Source organism: Xenia sp. Carnegie-2017, unplaced genomic scaffold, assembly GCF_021976095.1.
Source record: "Xenia sp. Carnegie-2017 unplaced genomic scaffold, XeniaSp_v1 HiC_scaffold_4, whole genome shotgun sequence".
NCBI classification, from domain to species: Eukaryota; Metazoa; Cnidaria; class Anthozoa; order Malacalcyonacea; family Xeniidae; genus Xenia; species Xenia sp. Carnegie-2017.
The window spans coordinates 987,348-1,003,274 of record NW_025813504.1 but is presented as its reverse complement, the minus strand read 5'-3'; the positions used below and the strand labels follow the sequence as shown (position 1 = coordinate 1,003,274).

Sequence of the window (15,927 nt, the reverse complement as noted above, 5' to 3'; positions counted from 1 at the left end):
ATAACAATCTTTGGCTTTGGCATATTTAATGGTATTATAATACACATTGCCAAGATCGTTTAAAGTCGTGGCTACATCAACATGTTTAGGACCAAGTGAATTTTGTCGAATTTCCAACGCTTTTTCATAACACTTTTTGGCTTTGGCATATTTGTTAGTCTTATAAAACACATTACCAAGATAGTTTAAAGTCCAAGCTACATCAACATGTTGAGAACCAAGTGATTTTTGTCGAATTTCCAACACTTCTTCGTAAAATTCTCTAGCTTTGTCATATTCCATATTGCGATAATACGCATCCCCAAGAGCTTTTAATGTCGTAGCTACATCAATATGTTCAGGACCAAGTGATTTTTGTTGAATTTCCAACGCTTTTGCATAATACACTTTGGCTTTGGCATATTTGTTGGTCTTATAATACACATTACCAAGAGAGTTCAAAGTCGTAGCTACATCAACATGTTCATGACCTAGTAATTTTTGTTGAATTTCCAACGCTTTTTCGTAAAATTCTCTAACTTTGTCATATTCCATATTGTGATAATACGCATCCCCAAGAGCTTTTAATGTCGTAGCTACATCAATATGTTCAGGACCAAGTGATTTTTGTCGAATTTCCAACGCTTTTTCATAACATTCTTCGGCTTTGGCATGTTTGTTGGTCTCATAATGCACATTACCAAGAGAGTGCAAAGTCGTAGCTACATCAACATGGTTAGGATCTAGTGATTTTTGTTCAATTTCCAACGCTTTTCGTGACATTCTATTGCTTTGTCGTATTCTTTAGTATCAAAGTACACATTACCAAGTGTTTAAAGTCGTAGCTACATCAACATGTTCAGGACCTAGTGATTTTGTTCAATTTCCAACGCTTTTCATAAATTCTCTTGCTTTGTCATATTCTTTAGTATAAAGGTACACATTACCAAGATTTAAAGTCCTAGCTACATCAACATGTTCAGGATCTAGTGACTTTTGTCGAATTTCCAACGCTTTTTCGAGAAATTCTCTTGATTTGTCAAATTCTTTAGTACGATGGTAGATATTACCAAGATTGTTTAAAGTCGCAGCTACATCAACATGTTCTGGACCTAGTGATTTTTGTCTAAATTCCAACGCTTTTTCATAACACATTTTTGCTTTCTCATATTCTTTAGTACGATAATACACATTACCAAGAATGTTTAAATTCGTAGCCACATCAACATGTTCAGGACCAAGTAATTTTTGTCGAATTTTCAACGCTTTTTTATGAAATTCTCTTGCTTTGTCATATTCTTTAGTGCGAGAATACACATTACCAAGCTTGTTTAAAGTCGTAGCCACATCAACATGTTCAGGATCAAGTGATTTTTGTCGAATTTCCAACGCTTTTTCATAACACTCTTTGGCTTTGTCATATTCTTTAGTACGATAATACACATTACCAAGAATGTTTAAAGTCGTAGCCACATCAACATGTTCAGGACCAAGTGATTTTTGTCGAATTTTCAACGCTTTTTCATGAAATTCTCTTGCTTTGTCATATTCTTTAGTACAATGGTACACATTACCAAGATTGTTTAAAATCCAAGCTACATTAACATGTTCTGGTCCTAGTGATTTTTGTCGAATTTTCAAAGCTTTTTTATAACACACTTTGGCTTTGGCATATTCTTTAGTACGATAATACACATTACCAAGCTTGTTTAAAGTCGTAGCTACATCAACAAGTTCAGGACCAAGTGATTTATGTTGAATTTCCAACACATTTTTATAACACTCTTTGTCTTTGGCATGTTTTTTGGTATCATAATGAACAATACCAAGATTGTTTAAAGTCATAGCTACATCAACATGTTCTGGACCAAGTGATTTTATTCGAATTTCCAACGCTTTTTCATAACACTCTTTTGCTTTGTCAGTTTCATTAGTACGATAATACACATTACCAAGAATGTTTAAAGTCGTAGCCACATCAACATGTTCAGCACCAAATGATTTTTGTCGAATTTCCAGCGCTTTTTCGTGAAATTCCCTTGCTTTGTCATACCTTTTAGTGTAAAGGTACACATTACCAAGATTGTTTAAAGTAGCAGCTACATCAACATGTTCTGGACCAAGTGATTTTTGTCGAATTTCCAACGCCTTTTCATAACACTCTTTGGCTTTGGCATGTTTGTTGGTCTCATAATACACATTACCAAGATAGCTAAAATTCGTAGCTACATCAACATGTTCAGGATCTAGTGATTTTTGTCGAATTTCCAGCGCTTTTTCGTGAAATTTTCTTGCTTTCTCATATTGTTTAGTATAAAGGTGTACATTACCAAGACTGTTTAAAGTCGCAGCCACATCAACATGTTCTGGACCAAGTGATTTCTTTCGAATTTCCAACGCTTTTTCGTAAAACTCTTTGGCTTTGGCATATTTGTTGGTCTCATAATACACATTACCAAGATAGTTTAAAGTCGTAGCTACATCAACATGTTCAGGAACTAGTAAGGTCTTCTGAATTTCGAGACATTTCTTAAAACATTTCTTAGCTTTTCGTATTTTCCGATTTTGTAATACTCCATGCCATGTTTGCTTGATATCTTAGCGTCATTTTGCTGTTGTGATTCTTTTTTGAATTTAAAATAATTGTATTTGAAATTCATTATCTTTCTGACATTTCCACCGCTAGAAAAATTTATTAAAGTTCATGTACTTTTCATTATTAACAAATAGGCAATATAGGTTTACTTCGTTTTTATTTATTATTATTTTAATTTTTAATGTTTACCGTCTATGGCCTGCCTTGACAATTCTGAAACATTTATAAAGCCAAATAACAGTTAACTCTCTGATCTGATAAAAGACTGGTTATGTAGTTTCTGTAGGTATCACAAAAGTGAAACCCGATAACACATGCGACGATACAACAAATTAGATTCTTGCACGGACAGTTTTTAAATGGAGACAAACGCCAACATTTCATGGCCATAGGAAACATTTTGATTTCAAATTGAATTGAATAACTTGTTCTGCCCATAATAAAGTAAATGGTTTGAACCCGGGAGTATCGCTACAGGTTTGTAAATGTCGATCGTCCAGGTTGATATAGTCCTGAGAAGGACTGTTTTTGTTGTTGTTGACTGACGTTTCGACAACCTTAGCGGTACTCATCTTCAGAGTCAAATGAAGTCAAATATCCATTTCAAGTATCCAAGAGTCAAATATCCATTTGACTCTGAAGTTCTACTACAAAGGTTGTCGAAACGTCAGTCAACAACAACAAAAACAGTCCTTCTCAGGACTATACCAACCTGGACGATCGATATTTACAAACTTGTTCTAACCATGACGTATATTTTTGATTATTAAAAAAGTCGCGAAACCAAAATATTGGAAAATCTGCGTTGGTAAACGTTATCTGCCGTCATTCCTATTTGGTCTTTTAATCTTGTACTGGTGGAAAAGAAAATAATAATCTGGTACAACTTTGTTTATTCCCACTCTGCTATTTTGACGCAGTTAGCTCAGCATGTTCTATGTGTTAATAATACACTTTTAAGTAGTGTTTAATGTGATGTTCTAGCGTCAATAGTGAGCTTTAGTAAGTGTGTATTATTATACTGTGCGACTTAATTCAAGTACGAGTTCGAAGTTTGACCGTGTACTGGATTTGCACGAAGATGTTTGTCGTCGTTGTTGCTTTGTCAAAATTTTATTTTAGTTTTAAAAAAAGACCGAGTTTTTTTACTTGGAAAACCACCGCGTTTTGTGAAGCATATAGCTTTAGCTACGGCTTTATTTGTTAATAATTATATCAACGAATCGGTAATAATGATTTTGCAAAATGTAGGACTCTTTATAGACAGAAAAATGTTTACTAATTTACATTTTATGTTTTATATATTTGTAGTATTTCACTGTTTCTTTACATTCCATTTGCATTTGAGATGCATGAAAGTATAAAAGATATACAAGAGGACTTTTAAACTTGGTAAACACATATTGCTATGAACATATTCCGTTCACTAGAATTAAAAAATGATTCAGCCTTGGAAAAGTAACGATTCAAGCTGATGCAATTTCTTCAGGCAACGAAAATCAAATGTGGAAACAAAGCACACTTTAAATTCATGAGGACTATTTAGTTTAAACGTTTCCAATAAATATATTGATGATGTATATTTAGAACCAAATATCATTCTCCTCGATATTGAGAGAAGTACGTCTGTAAACGTTCCTGTGATAACAAAAGATCCCAATGCAACTCTGTTATTACGTATTTAAATGTTAACTGGTGCTTAATTAATGTGTGGCGAACATCTGTTACATTTCAAATATTGCTAATAAATTCATAAAGTCAGTCTCGAATAAGAGTCATTACTTCTGTTATTTTCTCGGTACGTTAAAATGAATACACTCTTATTGGCGTAAACTTGTATTTTTCTTAAAATGAACGTCTCTTCACAAAAACGCCTCATGAATCATTATTAGATTCAGTGAATGGTTACTTTATCGTAAGTTTAGAAAGTTGGCATGCATGTTGCAACATGTAATATTACGACGTTTCTACAAGTACGTTTTGCACTCCGTCACTCGTTAGCCTTTGTAGTAAATAATACCTCATAAGTACACCTCAATTAATTTGAATTTATATAATTTAGAAGAAACGAAAACGTAAGAGATTCTATTTTCGACCTTCGTTAACATAACAATATTTATAAACCTATACCCAACGTTAAAATGTTCGAATTTACCAAAGAACAAACATTTACGTACTTGTTAACAATGAAATTATGAGCTCTCGCTATAAATATATCGTATATGTCTTTCCTGTTTTCTTACAACCTTTCGCCATCTTACCAATATGAGATGACAAATATTCAAAAATCTTTTTTTTTATTACAATATAGTACACAGTCGTCAAGTTACTAGCCAGAAAAACGGTGAATTCAACGCATGCGCACGGAAAATATGCCAAACATTGCACAGTCAATGAGTGGGGCTTCGAAAGCACTTCATGCATATTCAAAGCTCAATTTCTCTCAACTGATTGCTTGATTTGAAATATCTAGGAGAAAATCTTGCCATAGATGGAGAAATGACTTTGCTGATGATTAGATAGAGTGTGATTTTTATGTCGCTCTCAATATATATGAATGTGAGTGAGCTTTTAGTATACGGGTATAGACTTCTTCAAGAATTTTTATTGCCGAAATAAATAAAATTCCAATTCCGACAATCAACTTCGTGAATATCTCGGGAAATACATTACATTTCGGTCCAAAAGAAAGGAACAACGGAAAATACAAAACAATTAAGTTCCTTCGTAAGAACGGAATTGTCTACGTTGAGTTTTAAATCGTACGCGCTCACCTACCATGAAGTAGTTTATCTAAATTATATATAATTCACATGTCGTCGTATGCAAATAAGACATTGAAAAGGCTCAGTGTAAAAGCTCAAACAAAATATTATATTTTTGAAATACATAAAATTCAGTCAAAATTAATCTATAGTGTGTCTACGCTATATACTAGTCATTCAGTGGTGGATTCAAATTTATATCAGAAGACAAATAAATACAACGCTTAATTTGGCCTTATTTTGTTATATCTATAAATTCATGTTAAGAATAATTTTATTGATTTTAAATCGTCGAATCGTCCGACTCCCTGTCTGCATTCAAAACTTAAAATCGTCCAATCATGTTTCCTTTAATCATAACTCACTGCTTTAAAGGAACGCACGACAAATAGTTTTAAATGTTTATTGAGTACGATTGGTTTTGTAAAATTTTAACGCTTGAGAGTTAAAGCAAGCCTTGAATATATTCAAAGTACGAAATCATTAATAGTACAGATAAAATAACCGATCATCTATGACGTATAGTAATTACAACTTTATTTATTTTTTGTTAACATACCTTGAACTGATAGCGACTTCAAATTTCTTAAACTCATCTCATAAAAACATCATACGCATCCTTCAATTCCGTGTATAATAAATGTTTTTATGCAAAGGAATTTGAACCTTCGTAGGTGTATATTGTTATGTAAAACAAGGGTATTACACCATATGATTTTTATTGTTGTTAATCATAACATTTTTAAAATAATATAGTGAACATTGATTGAGCAAAACATTAGGTGTATATTTGAATTATAACTTTGCGATGTTTTTATCGTAGTGCATATGCACGCTTTAATACTTTGATCATTTATCTAGTACTTATAATTAAATGTTATTTATAAATAAATTGCACAGAAAGAGTGTAAATGCTGATATATTTTTAGCATAATATTGAAATGCCGGCTGATACAATTTTCCTAAAACTTTGCTAAAAGGTCAGAACGCAACCTCCTCCAGCGACTTTTCATATTATTAAGATTCGCTAATATGTTCTACTAACACAATGTAAACGAGAGTCTTCACGTCCTCCATTATATTTCGACCAGCTGCACACAAGCCATTTTCCTCATCCAGGTAATTCAATAGAAATCTATAGTCATTATTAGAAGGAAATCTAGAAGCTTTCTTGCATGAGTGAGCATATTTTATAGAACTGCACAGAAGTTTTTATTCTGGTTTTTATTGTGGCATTATTATATATATATATATGTAAGTAATTTAACTATATTGCATGAGAACAACTTACAGGGTACAACTTATTGAGGACAATTTACGAGGCACAGCAAATTGAAGATAACTTATACGGCGGTGTACGTTGACAAAAGAACACCCTACAAGTCTTGGAGACATCAACTAAGCCTTTTTGACTTCTGTACCTTTAATCTGTTTGGAAAACCTATTGTGAATCATTGTTGGAATCACGTACACTAGACTCGGGGTACGGTTCAGACTGAGCAGATAAGTTAAACTCGTTAGCCTACCGTTTGATAGTAGTGAGACTCTTATTGTTAAAATACGTAATTGATGAAAAATAAATAGCTTCACTGATTATATCTGGTGTCACACTATTTTTATAACATGTGGAAATACAACGAAAATTCGTATTGGTTATTTCAGTCATGTTTATTTGAAACCTGTGCGTGTCTCAAAATGATACTATTATTTAAAAAAATTAAAATACATACATAAATTACCCTAAATATGCGTTCTAAAATGTTAAAATATTTCACATATGCACAACATTTCTTTTGATTATAATGAAATTCCTGATTGGATCGTGGAAGCTCTACGTATCCAAGCTTTGTAATTTAGATATCCATTTCTTGGCTTCTTCCTCCGTCGCAGCATACAAATTATACAATCGTTTCTCTGTACGAAGCTATAGAAGCATATAAGGCAGTGAAAATAGTCTTTAAGAAGAAAAGTATTTTACATGCATGATAGTTTATATCGGTTTTATTTCAAAGTTTTAAAACAGGGTTCAATGTTATCAGCGTAAAATATTTAATTGCTTTTTCAATGTCAATCTAAATCAACTAAAAGTGGTAAAGAAAGGATCATCTTTAAGCTTCAGGGAAAATTTAAAAGTTCATAAAAGAGCTTATTCCCATTATTTAATACTAGCCACCCTTACATAGTTTACAGAAAATAGCAAGCACGATTAACCAAATGGTTTTCACACAATAATTTAAACCAATCAAAATTCGTGATGATTTAGAGCACTTTAAAGCTTCAAACAAGCAACACAGCGATGAAAGATACACAAATATATTACTTACGTCGAAAAAAACTTGCTTCTCGTTTGCTAAAAATATCAATGAAATTCGCAATTTTTATAAAAAAAACACGACAATACAATAACAGCACTTTTACAATCATGTAATCATGTTTACAGTTTTATCGTACAATTAAATACGTAATTGCAACTTGTTCCATACTTAAATATATTATTAATTTTTATATACAGAAATAAATATCCTTTCCACAGATACCAAAAAAGCTTAAAAATTTGCAATTCATTCAAGCCGGTGCACAAAGACATTTGCTCTTAAGGTAATATCCCAGGAGAAGTTTTAATTTGGAACACACAACACCCTCCGCAAAATCCAAAGTTAACAGAAAAGTCGTTTTTCTCAGTTATGCAACCAAAGTCAATAGAGCATTGTTTTAAAAGCTCATCAAAACCATGGAAGAAATAAGACTATAGAGCAAAATATTGAAATAAAACTTACAATTCAACTGTGACATTTCACATGAAATAATTTCAGATAAGTTGACAACACCTTGACAATGAACATCGCTTACTTCATCATAGTAACGAAGCTACAAAACCAATTAATTTGTGAAAACATAGACATCGTAAAATGTTAAAGCTAAGGACAGCAAATTGCAATGAACTAGAAATAAGTGCATCGAATAATTTGCACAGCTTAAACTTTGCGATTTTCACCATCAAAAAAGTCGGAAGCTTTAAATCATGGACCTCCCGTTCTCAGAAGTTCTTTTAACAATTCCATGCTCTGTCAGTAATGTAACGATTTTAAAATGCACTTTTGTTACTCTTGCTTTTAACGTGATGTCACAAATAGAACAATGAAAATTTAACGTGAAATCACAAAAATAAGGTATCGCAAAGTATGATTTGGACTAAATCAAATAGGCACAAAGCTATGGTAAGAAACAACAAAGTTAACCTTTCTATAGTAATTTTTAACAGAAACCAGTAGACATTGACAATCTGAAGCTTTATTTTACACCGTTTTCCATCTTTCATTATCACATTCCATCAAAATATCGTTCGCTAAAATTGCCAATAAAGAACAATACCTGATGTCTTTCCGTATCCAATACAAAATACCGTTGCTTCCATTGTTTGAATAAAGCACCTCGTTTCCATAGATACCCACACAAAAATTTCGAAGATTTGTTTATACTTGGAGACTATGGAATGATAAAGATTATTCAAATGACTAATTCATGATAAATCAGTTTGTCTAGTGTAACTAAAGCTTAATCCGGTATAAATGAGTAATATAAAGTGAAACTTAACAATATCTTCTTTGTTTACATATTATATAATTATAAATTTAAAAGTGAAGAAAAATGTTTGCAGTTAACAAACATCAATGGAAGTTCACTAGTGTACTATATTGTACCTCGTGTAAGCTTTTGTTACTAGTTGATGGCATTCTATCATTCTGGTCTTTTAGATTCTTGTAATTAGGACACGTTTTAGGAACACGTGATAAGCATTTCTCGTGACAGTTGTATCCACATTCTGTGCATCTGAATCCTATAAAAAACACATATTAAAATACAAAAGAATTTTTGGTGGTAGGAGACAAAATCTCTCCACAAAATATATCGTAACTACAACGCGTGGTGAACAGTTTTTGGGTATCAAGATGCCAGGACCGAGCCAAGTCATTTTAATTCATTTTGGATAGACTTGCTTGAATAAATTTCTTAAATTATTAAATTATCAACGGTACACACTCATTGAAATTCATGATGGACAAAAGCGGCGTCACAATCATCATGAAATAAATTATCAGTTGTATGACATAACAATTATCATAAATCTAGCAAAAAATATTGTCTGGCTGCGATTGTTTTACTTTGATTTCAGAATTAAATTTATACTAGGGTATATTTAACTAACATGAACGCGCGTGCATTCTGCTATAAAGCTTTGCTAGTTGTAAAATTTTATTAGCAAAATTTCCATAGAAACTTTGCACAGTAGACAAGATAAAGAAGCGTGTTTATAGATGCAACGGAAAGTCAACTGTATGGCCATCATAGATAGATAGATACACAAGCAAACCATACCTCCTTTTCCAATATTCCATATCACTTGTAGACAGAAATCGCAGTTGGTTGGCGTAAAGAAACTGTGAGGTTCAAATGAATGAGGTCGTGAAAAACCTTGGTTACTGTAGTCTTCGATTTGAAGTTTCCCCTGAAATATAAAAGTAACATCTGTCACATAGTATGTAGCTTTAAAAGAAACTAAGTGAAATCAGTTTCTACAAGGTCATCTTATAAAAGTAACAAAAATACTCTCTACTTCAAAGGTATAAATACGCAGCAAAAGTTGTAGAAATAATTTTGAACTACAAATTTAAGCAATTGCTGTCTATTCTTCGCAAAACACAACAATGTTGACATTTTTTAAAGCTAAGATCATAACAGACATGGAAAGCCTAACAAACGTAACAAAGGAATCAACGTATTATGAAAATTTAAACAAAACAAATTATTTACTGAAACCAGTACAAATGGTGTGTTGTCATGTGAAGTGAGCCGCCACATGATAGGTCACTTAACAAAACAAATTATTTACTGAAACCAGTACAAAGGTGTGTTGTCATGTGAGCCACCACAAGGTAGGTCACTTAACAAAACAAATTATTTACTGAAAACAGTACAAAGGTGTGTTGTCATGTGAAGTGAGCCGCCACAAGGTAGGTCACTTACAAAAGTTCCAACATTAAGATGTCAATTTTACCTCCATTTCAGTAAAAGAAATTAAATGAAGATTAAACTAATGCGTTAACTGACTACTTTTCAAGATTTTATCAAAAATCAGAATTCAGAGACATTAAAATTTTGTACAAACTGTGTTCGAGAATCTTTCAAAATGGCGGCATGATACCAATCTCATATTGTGTGAAAAACCTTTAAAAACACGGGTGCTGATTAGTGCAATGCTTGAAAATACCGTGTCTATAAAACCCTTTATTGCACGAGAGCTTCAGTTTCTCAAAATTATTGAAAACTTGCGTGGTTATTGCGGAAAGTTTTAAGGCAAAATATAAACATGTTATTAAAATTCAAGAATTCATTGTCTTTATATTCTTCTTAAAACGTTATTTCATAAAGAAAATACAAAAAATATTTGCCTATTCCTATAGATTTATATAGAAACACTCGTGAAATTTTAAAGAAACTCGAAATTTTGGCAAACACACGCACTTCGTGTTACTCTTTACCATGTAATTTATTGTTTCTACCAATCACGTGTTTCTAAAACTCTCTAGAAACTCAGAAAGTGTTTTCTAGTTCTTAAAGAATACAACATATTCCAAGACAACATGAATACAATTTCATGGTTTAGTGCTACCAGCACAGCAAAACTAAATGTTAAAAAAGTTCATTTTAAAAGTTACCAAACTGATACAAAAATCCTTTTGTATATAGAAATTATTTTACCAAAATCACAAAATAGAACGAGTATATTGCATGAACGAGAATATTAATTTAATATCAGGTAATCATAAAATGGTCATTGAAGTTATAAATTATCTACAATCAATATAAAATTAATCATAAAGAAAAGAATCATAAATACTACCTCAAGTATTATGTCCATTGTATCTCGTTTGTGTAGTACACCACTACGGACTCTGGAAAGTTCTTCATTGTATGTTAAAAACTGTAAAGAAAAAATGCCAGTCAGTTATGGTGTTCATTCGTACCAGGCAAACACCACAGTCTGTGATGGTATTCATACCATGCACATACTCCAGTCTGTAATGGTATTCACCATGCACACACTTCAGTCTGTAATGGTATTTATACCATGCACACACTTCAGTCTCTATTATTCATACAATGCATATGTAATGGTATTCATACCATGCACACGCTTCAGTCTGTAATGGTGTTCATACCATGCACACACTTCAGTGATGGTATTCATACAATGCACATACTCCAGTCTGTAATGGTATTCATACCACACACATACTTCAGTCTGTAATGGTATTTATACCATGCACACACTTCAGTCTGGTATTCATACAATGCATACACTCCAGTCTGTAATGGTATTCATACCATGCACACACTTCAGTCTGTAGTGTTATTCATACCATACACACACTTCACTCTGTAATGGTATTCATACCATGCACACACTTCAGTCTGTAATGGTATTCATACCATGCACACACTTCAGTCTGTAATGGTATTCATACCATGCACACACTTCAGTCTGTAATGGTATTTATACAATGCACAAACTTCAGTCTGGTATTCATACAATGCATACACTCCAGTTTGTGATGGTATTCATACATACACACACACCACAATCTGCTACGGTATTCATACATACAATGCATACACTACAATCTGTAATGGTATTCACACCATACACACTCCAGTAAGCAAAAGTAGTTATGCTGCCTAAATGAGACCTAAAATATGATATTCACAAGCCATTTACAAAGATCCAGTGGATGACCTTTACTTAATGTCTACAAAGTAAAAGTAAAACAACACGTCACAATGAAAGTATATTTGCTATAAATACCGTTTTCGTTATTTTAGGCTGTTCCAAACGCTGCCATATATTTTTCCAACGAGTTGCGTGTTTGTCAGCCTCTTCTTCGATGCGATTATATTCGTACAAATGATATGCACAGCTACTATTGTCGTAATGAACCGATCCACCAAACATACCACTTCGACAGCGTCTAGTAAACAATGTGAAGCGTTAGCTATTTTAGTCAATAATTTACGCACGTTTGAATATTATAAGTCACTTTTTTAAACATATAGTAAAGTTTGCAACAAAAAATTAAGCATGCAAGGTACGAATGGCATTGAACTTATTTTTTAATAGAAACATGCAAACAATGGAAGTACTAAATAATGTTTTAATGGAAACATCCTAACTATTAAAGTACTCAATAATTTTCAAATGGAAACACGCTAAGTATAGTAGTACTTTATTAATTTTTAATGGAAACACGCAAATCGTAGAGGTACTTTGCTACGTTTTAAATGGAACGCGCTTACTTCTTAACGCAATAACTTATTCATACCTGTTGGCATCGTACTTGTCTTCTAACTTCTGTTGTCCTTCCTCGGCAGCAGTTTCTGTCTCATTTATAACTTCTTGATCAAACTCTGGACCAGTGGAGACATTCTCCGAAACAAAATAACTCCATAATTTTAGATTGGAAACGTTGCAATGAGGACGAAGCACCTGGGAATTTAGCGATAATGTATAAATCTGGTTTAAGAGAAGAAAATCTTCTACAGAAAATAAAGGAAACGAGTCGTTGTGACATAGTAAATGTATTTTAGATGCTGAATAAATTATAATTATTGTGTTTGTGAGCGAAATTCTAACAACAAAAATATTTTTATAGTTCCAATTTATAATCAAACCTTTCCTATTTATACAAACAAATTTTGTTTAAATATAATTCTATCTCATTAAAAACATCGCACAATATAATTATACACAGACATAAGTATTTCTCTTCGTATTTGTCTAGAGAAGAAAAATATTCAGGTTTAACTATTGACACTAACAAATTTTACTCTCGGACAGCGTGTCTGGGGGTAAAATCCCGCTAGCTTATCACTGTAAATGGACTTTTTAGGCCGTGCGTGGAAAGATTGAGACTAGTTGAATTGGCGGCTTTAAAATTTTGGCGGGAAGTAACATTCCAGTTCTATCTAGTTCAATGGGTTTTACAGTCCAATAAAGTCACTTTAAGTACAACACAAATCAAGGATATTCTAGGATTTACTAAATGAAGTTTACAAGTTTAACCAATAAACGTGTTAGATAAAAGATATACAAAGCGTCCATTGAAAAATAAACTGAGTTAAACGCCTGTTCTTCTTTGATCTTCTTTTAAATCAATTTGACAGTGATTACACAACTGCATGACCGAAAAGCATGCAGGTAATTTCATTATATTGCATGCGAGCTGTTGCAGCAAAGATTTGCTAAAATATGGCTGCAAATCAACAACTCACCTTTTCAGAATGTTCTTTCGAAAACTTGAAATTATAAAATAATGATGATTTTTTGTGTAGCATGTCGATATAATCCCAAAGACTTTTTATGTGAGATTTAGAAGTCTTTGCATCTTTCTTTTCAGCATCTGATAGCCAACCCATCTGCACACGTTCGTGCTCTGAATCCAGTAAAAACGTACGAAAACGCATGGCGACATGATGATAGGCGAGGAAATGTAAATAATACTCGTTGAATTCGAAGGATAGTGGATACTGACGTAATATCTGAGAACATAAAAAATATGTTGACAAAATATGTAAAATATGTAGATATGAGTAATTTTTCTAAACTTAAATGTAAAAATAAAAAAAGTAACTAAGAACACAAACAATATGAACAAATAGCTAAGTCCCTTTATCATTAATTTTGAATTATAGCAAATAAAAAAGATGGGAGACAATTGATGTCTAAACATTTCCCACCAAAATTCTTTAATAATATACGGTGTTTTTACTTTACGAAACTAGCGTGTTAAGTCCTAGTTTCAGCAGAACTTCAGGAAAAAATCTCACCCTTAAATTGCTTTTGTCTCCAAAAACGTACAGTGCAGCAGGCTCCCATCCTTGCTCAGTTATTGCTTTGTCAACGGAATCCACAACAGAAACACGTTTAGATGAATTGTCATTTGATCGTAGATTCATCGTTGCTTTAGACATGCTGACGTTGGCTGCCAATGAACGATGTTTCACCTCCGCTTTATTCCACGATACAGGATTTGAAGACACTTAAAATTAAAAGTATAGAAAATCACGGTTACATAATCACATAAGAATTCTTAAAGCCAAACTTTAGGATCCATAAGAAAAAAGTGATAAATGCACATACATTTGCTAATGCTAATAAAACTGAAAGAATGGAAAATAGTCCCTACATACTTATATTGTAATACATAAATATTTTACAAAAATCCACAGTATTCATAAATTTATAGCGTAGAAAATCAAGCTATATCTAAATCACCCAGTTTTAGAAAACCATTATACAATTCATTTTTATTAGTTCTCGAGGATACTTTATTTCAAAATGTGATTTTCAAAAAAACGATAATCCACAAAACCGTACCCATAATTGTAGTAAAGTAATATATATTGCTGTGATACCAAGGGTGGCAATAGATCTGTGTGTATGTGGGAAGGGGGGGGGGCGTTGCGCTGGGGAGGGCACTTACATGTGTAGGGACGAGCGTTGAAACGATAAATATAAACAACTAACCAACGGCAGATAAATATTTATCTTGCTCCACGTTGGATGAACGTATTGAGTCAGTGCTTCCACAACTTGCAGCTACACCAGAGCGAATGATGGATGCCACAGAGCATCGTTCAATGGCAGAATATCGCAATAAAACGGCGAATTTATTGACTTTATGTCTTCACGTCGCAAGAGGAAAACGCACATGGTGATGGTTTTTAGACACGCGCAACAAAGAGTCATCGGTCACGTGTTGTGGCACCACTAAAACAACCGGGTAACTGAAAGAAAAATCCACAATATGATGACTATTTTGTCGAAACATATATATTTTTCAAAGATTTGTAAAGATTACCCTTTCACAAAATAAATGTAATATGCGATAGTAAATATGAGTTTTAAAACACTTATGGTAATAATGAAATGGTTAAATGCTCCTAAGTCGTATTCGGAAATTTTGAGCATAACAATTCTGTAATTGAAAATTATCTCCTCCATTTTTCCTATTACTTTACCTTCGACAGGCTGCGTACGAAAGATTGACCATAGAAAGCCTCCAAGATCCACTTTTATTCCCTATACGCTCCTCAAGTAGAGAGCCAAAGCCAAGTCTTTTATACTCTTTACAATACGGGGTTAAATTCAAGTTTTCAATAACTGGCGCATTTCGTACCACAAAAGATCCATCAACCTTAACAGAATATATATAACCAATAACATTGCAGAAAAGCTAACAATAAAGAAACTAATGGTAGGTAATGGTAAGTAAATGTTAGTAATGGTAGGTAAGGGTAGACAATGGTAAAAATGGTAACTGTAATGGTAAATAATGGTAATTTTATATGGCAAGGGTCACTTCCGGCTAAATGGCGCGCTTTGATTGGCTCAGAAACATTTTTGTCGGTTCATTATTTTCCCGTAATCGACCACGGTCCAAAATGCTTAATTTTACAGTCAAAATTAAACAAACTTCGTAAAGCAAACATCAAAACGCAAACTAAACCAAACAAAAAAACATTTACGAA

General features: G+C 32.8%; 1 protein-coding gene and 1 long non-coding RNA gene across 2 annotated transcripts; one reads left to right on the top strand and one right to left on the bottom strand.

Annotated features, from left to right (window-relative positions):
- Positions 1 to 6,933: 6,933 nt before the first annotated feature.
- On the bottom strand, positions 6,934 to 14,367 carry LOC124455822 (myotubularin-related protein 5-like). The gene is made up of 11 exons (XM_047006441.1): positions 14,224 to 14,367; positions 13,669 to 13,935; positions 12,720 to 12,883; positions 12,206 to 12,368; positions 11,243 to 11,323; positions 9,718 to 9,847; positions 9,042 to 9,178; positions 8,713 to 8,826; positions 8,118 to 8,208; positions 7,665 to 7,690; positions 6,934 to 7,264 (listed from the first exon to the last, which is right to left on the bottom strand). The coding sequence occupies exons 1-11, from the start codon at positions 14,365 to 14,367 to the stop codon at positions 7,172 to 7,174; spliced, it is 1,410 nt and encodes a 469-aa protein (XP_046862397.1). The 3' UTR covers positions 6,934 to 7,171.
- On the top strand, positions 10,122 to 10,407 carry LOC124455572. Its single transcript, XR_006951909.1, has 2 exons — positions 10,122 to 10,169; positions 10,321 to 10,407. It is a non-coding gene; the product is annotated as an uncharacterized LOC124455572 (long non-coding RNA).
- Positions 14,368 to 15,927: the final 1,560 nt, after the last annotated feature.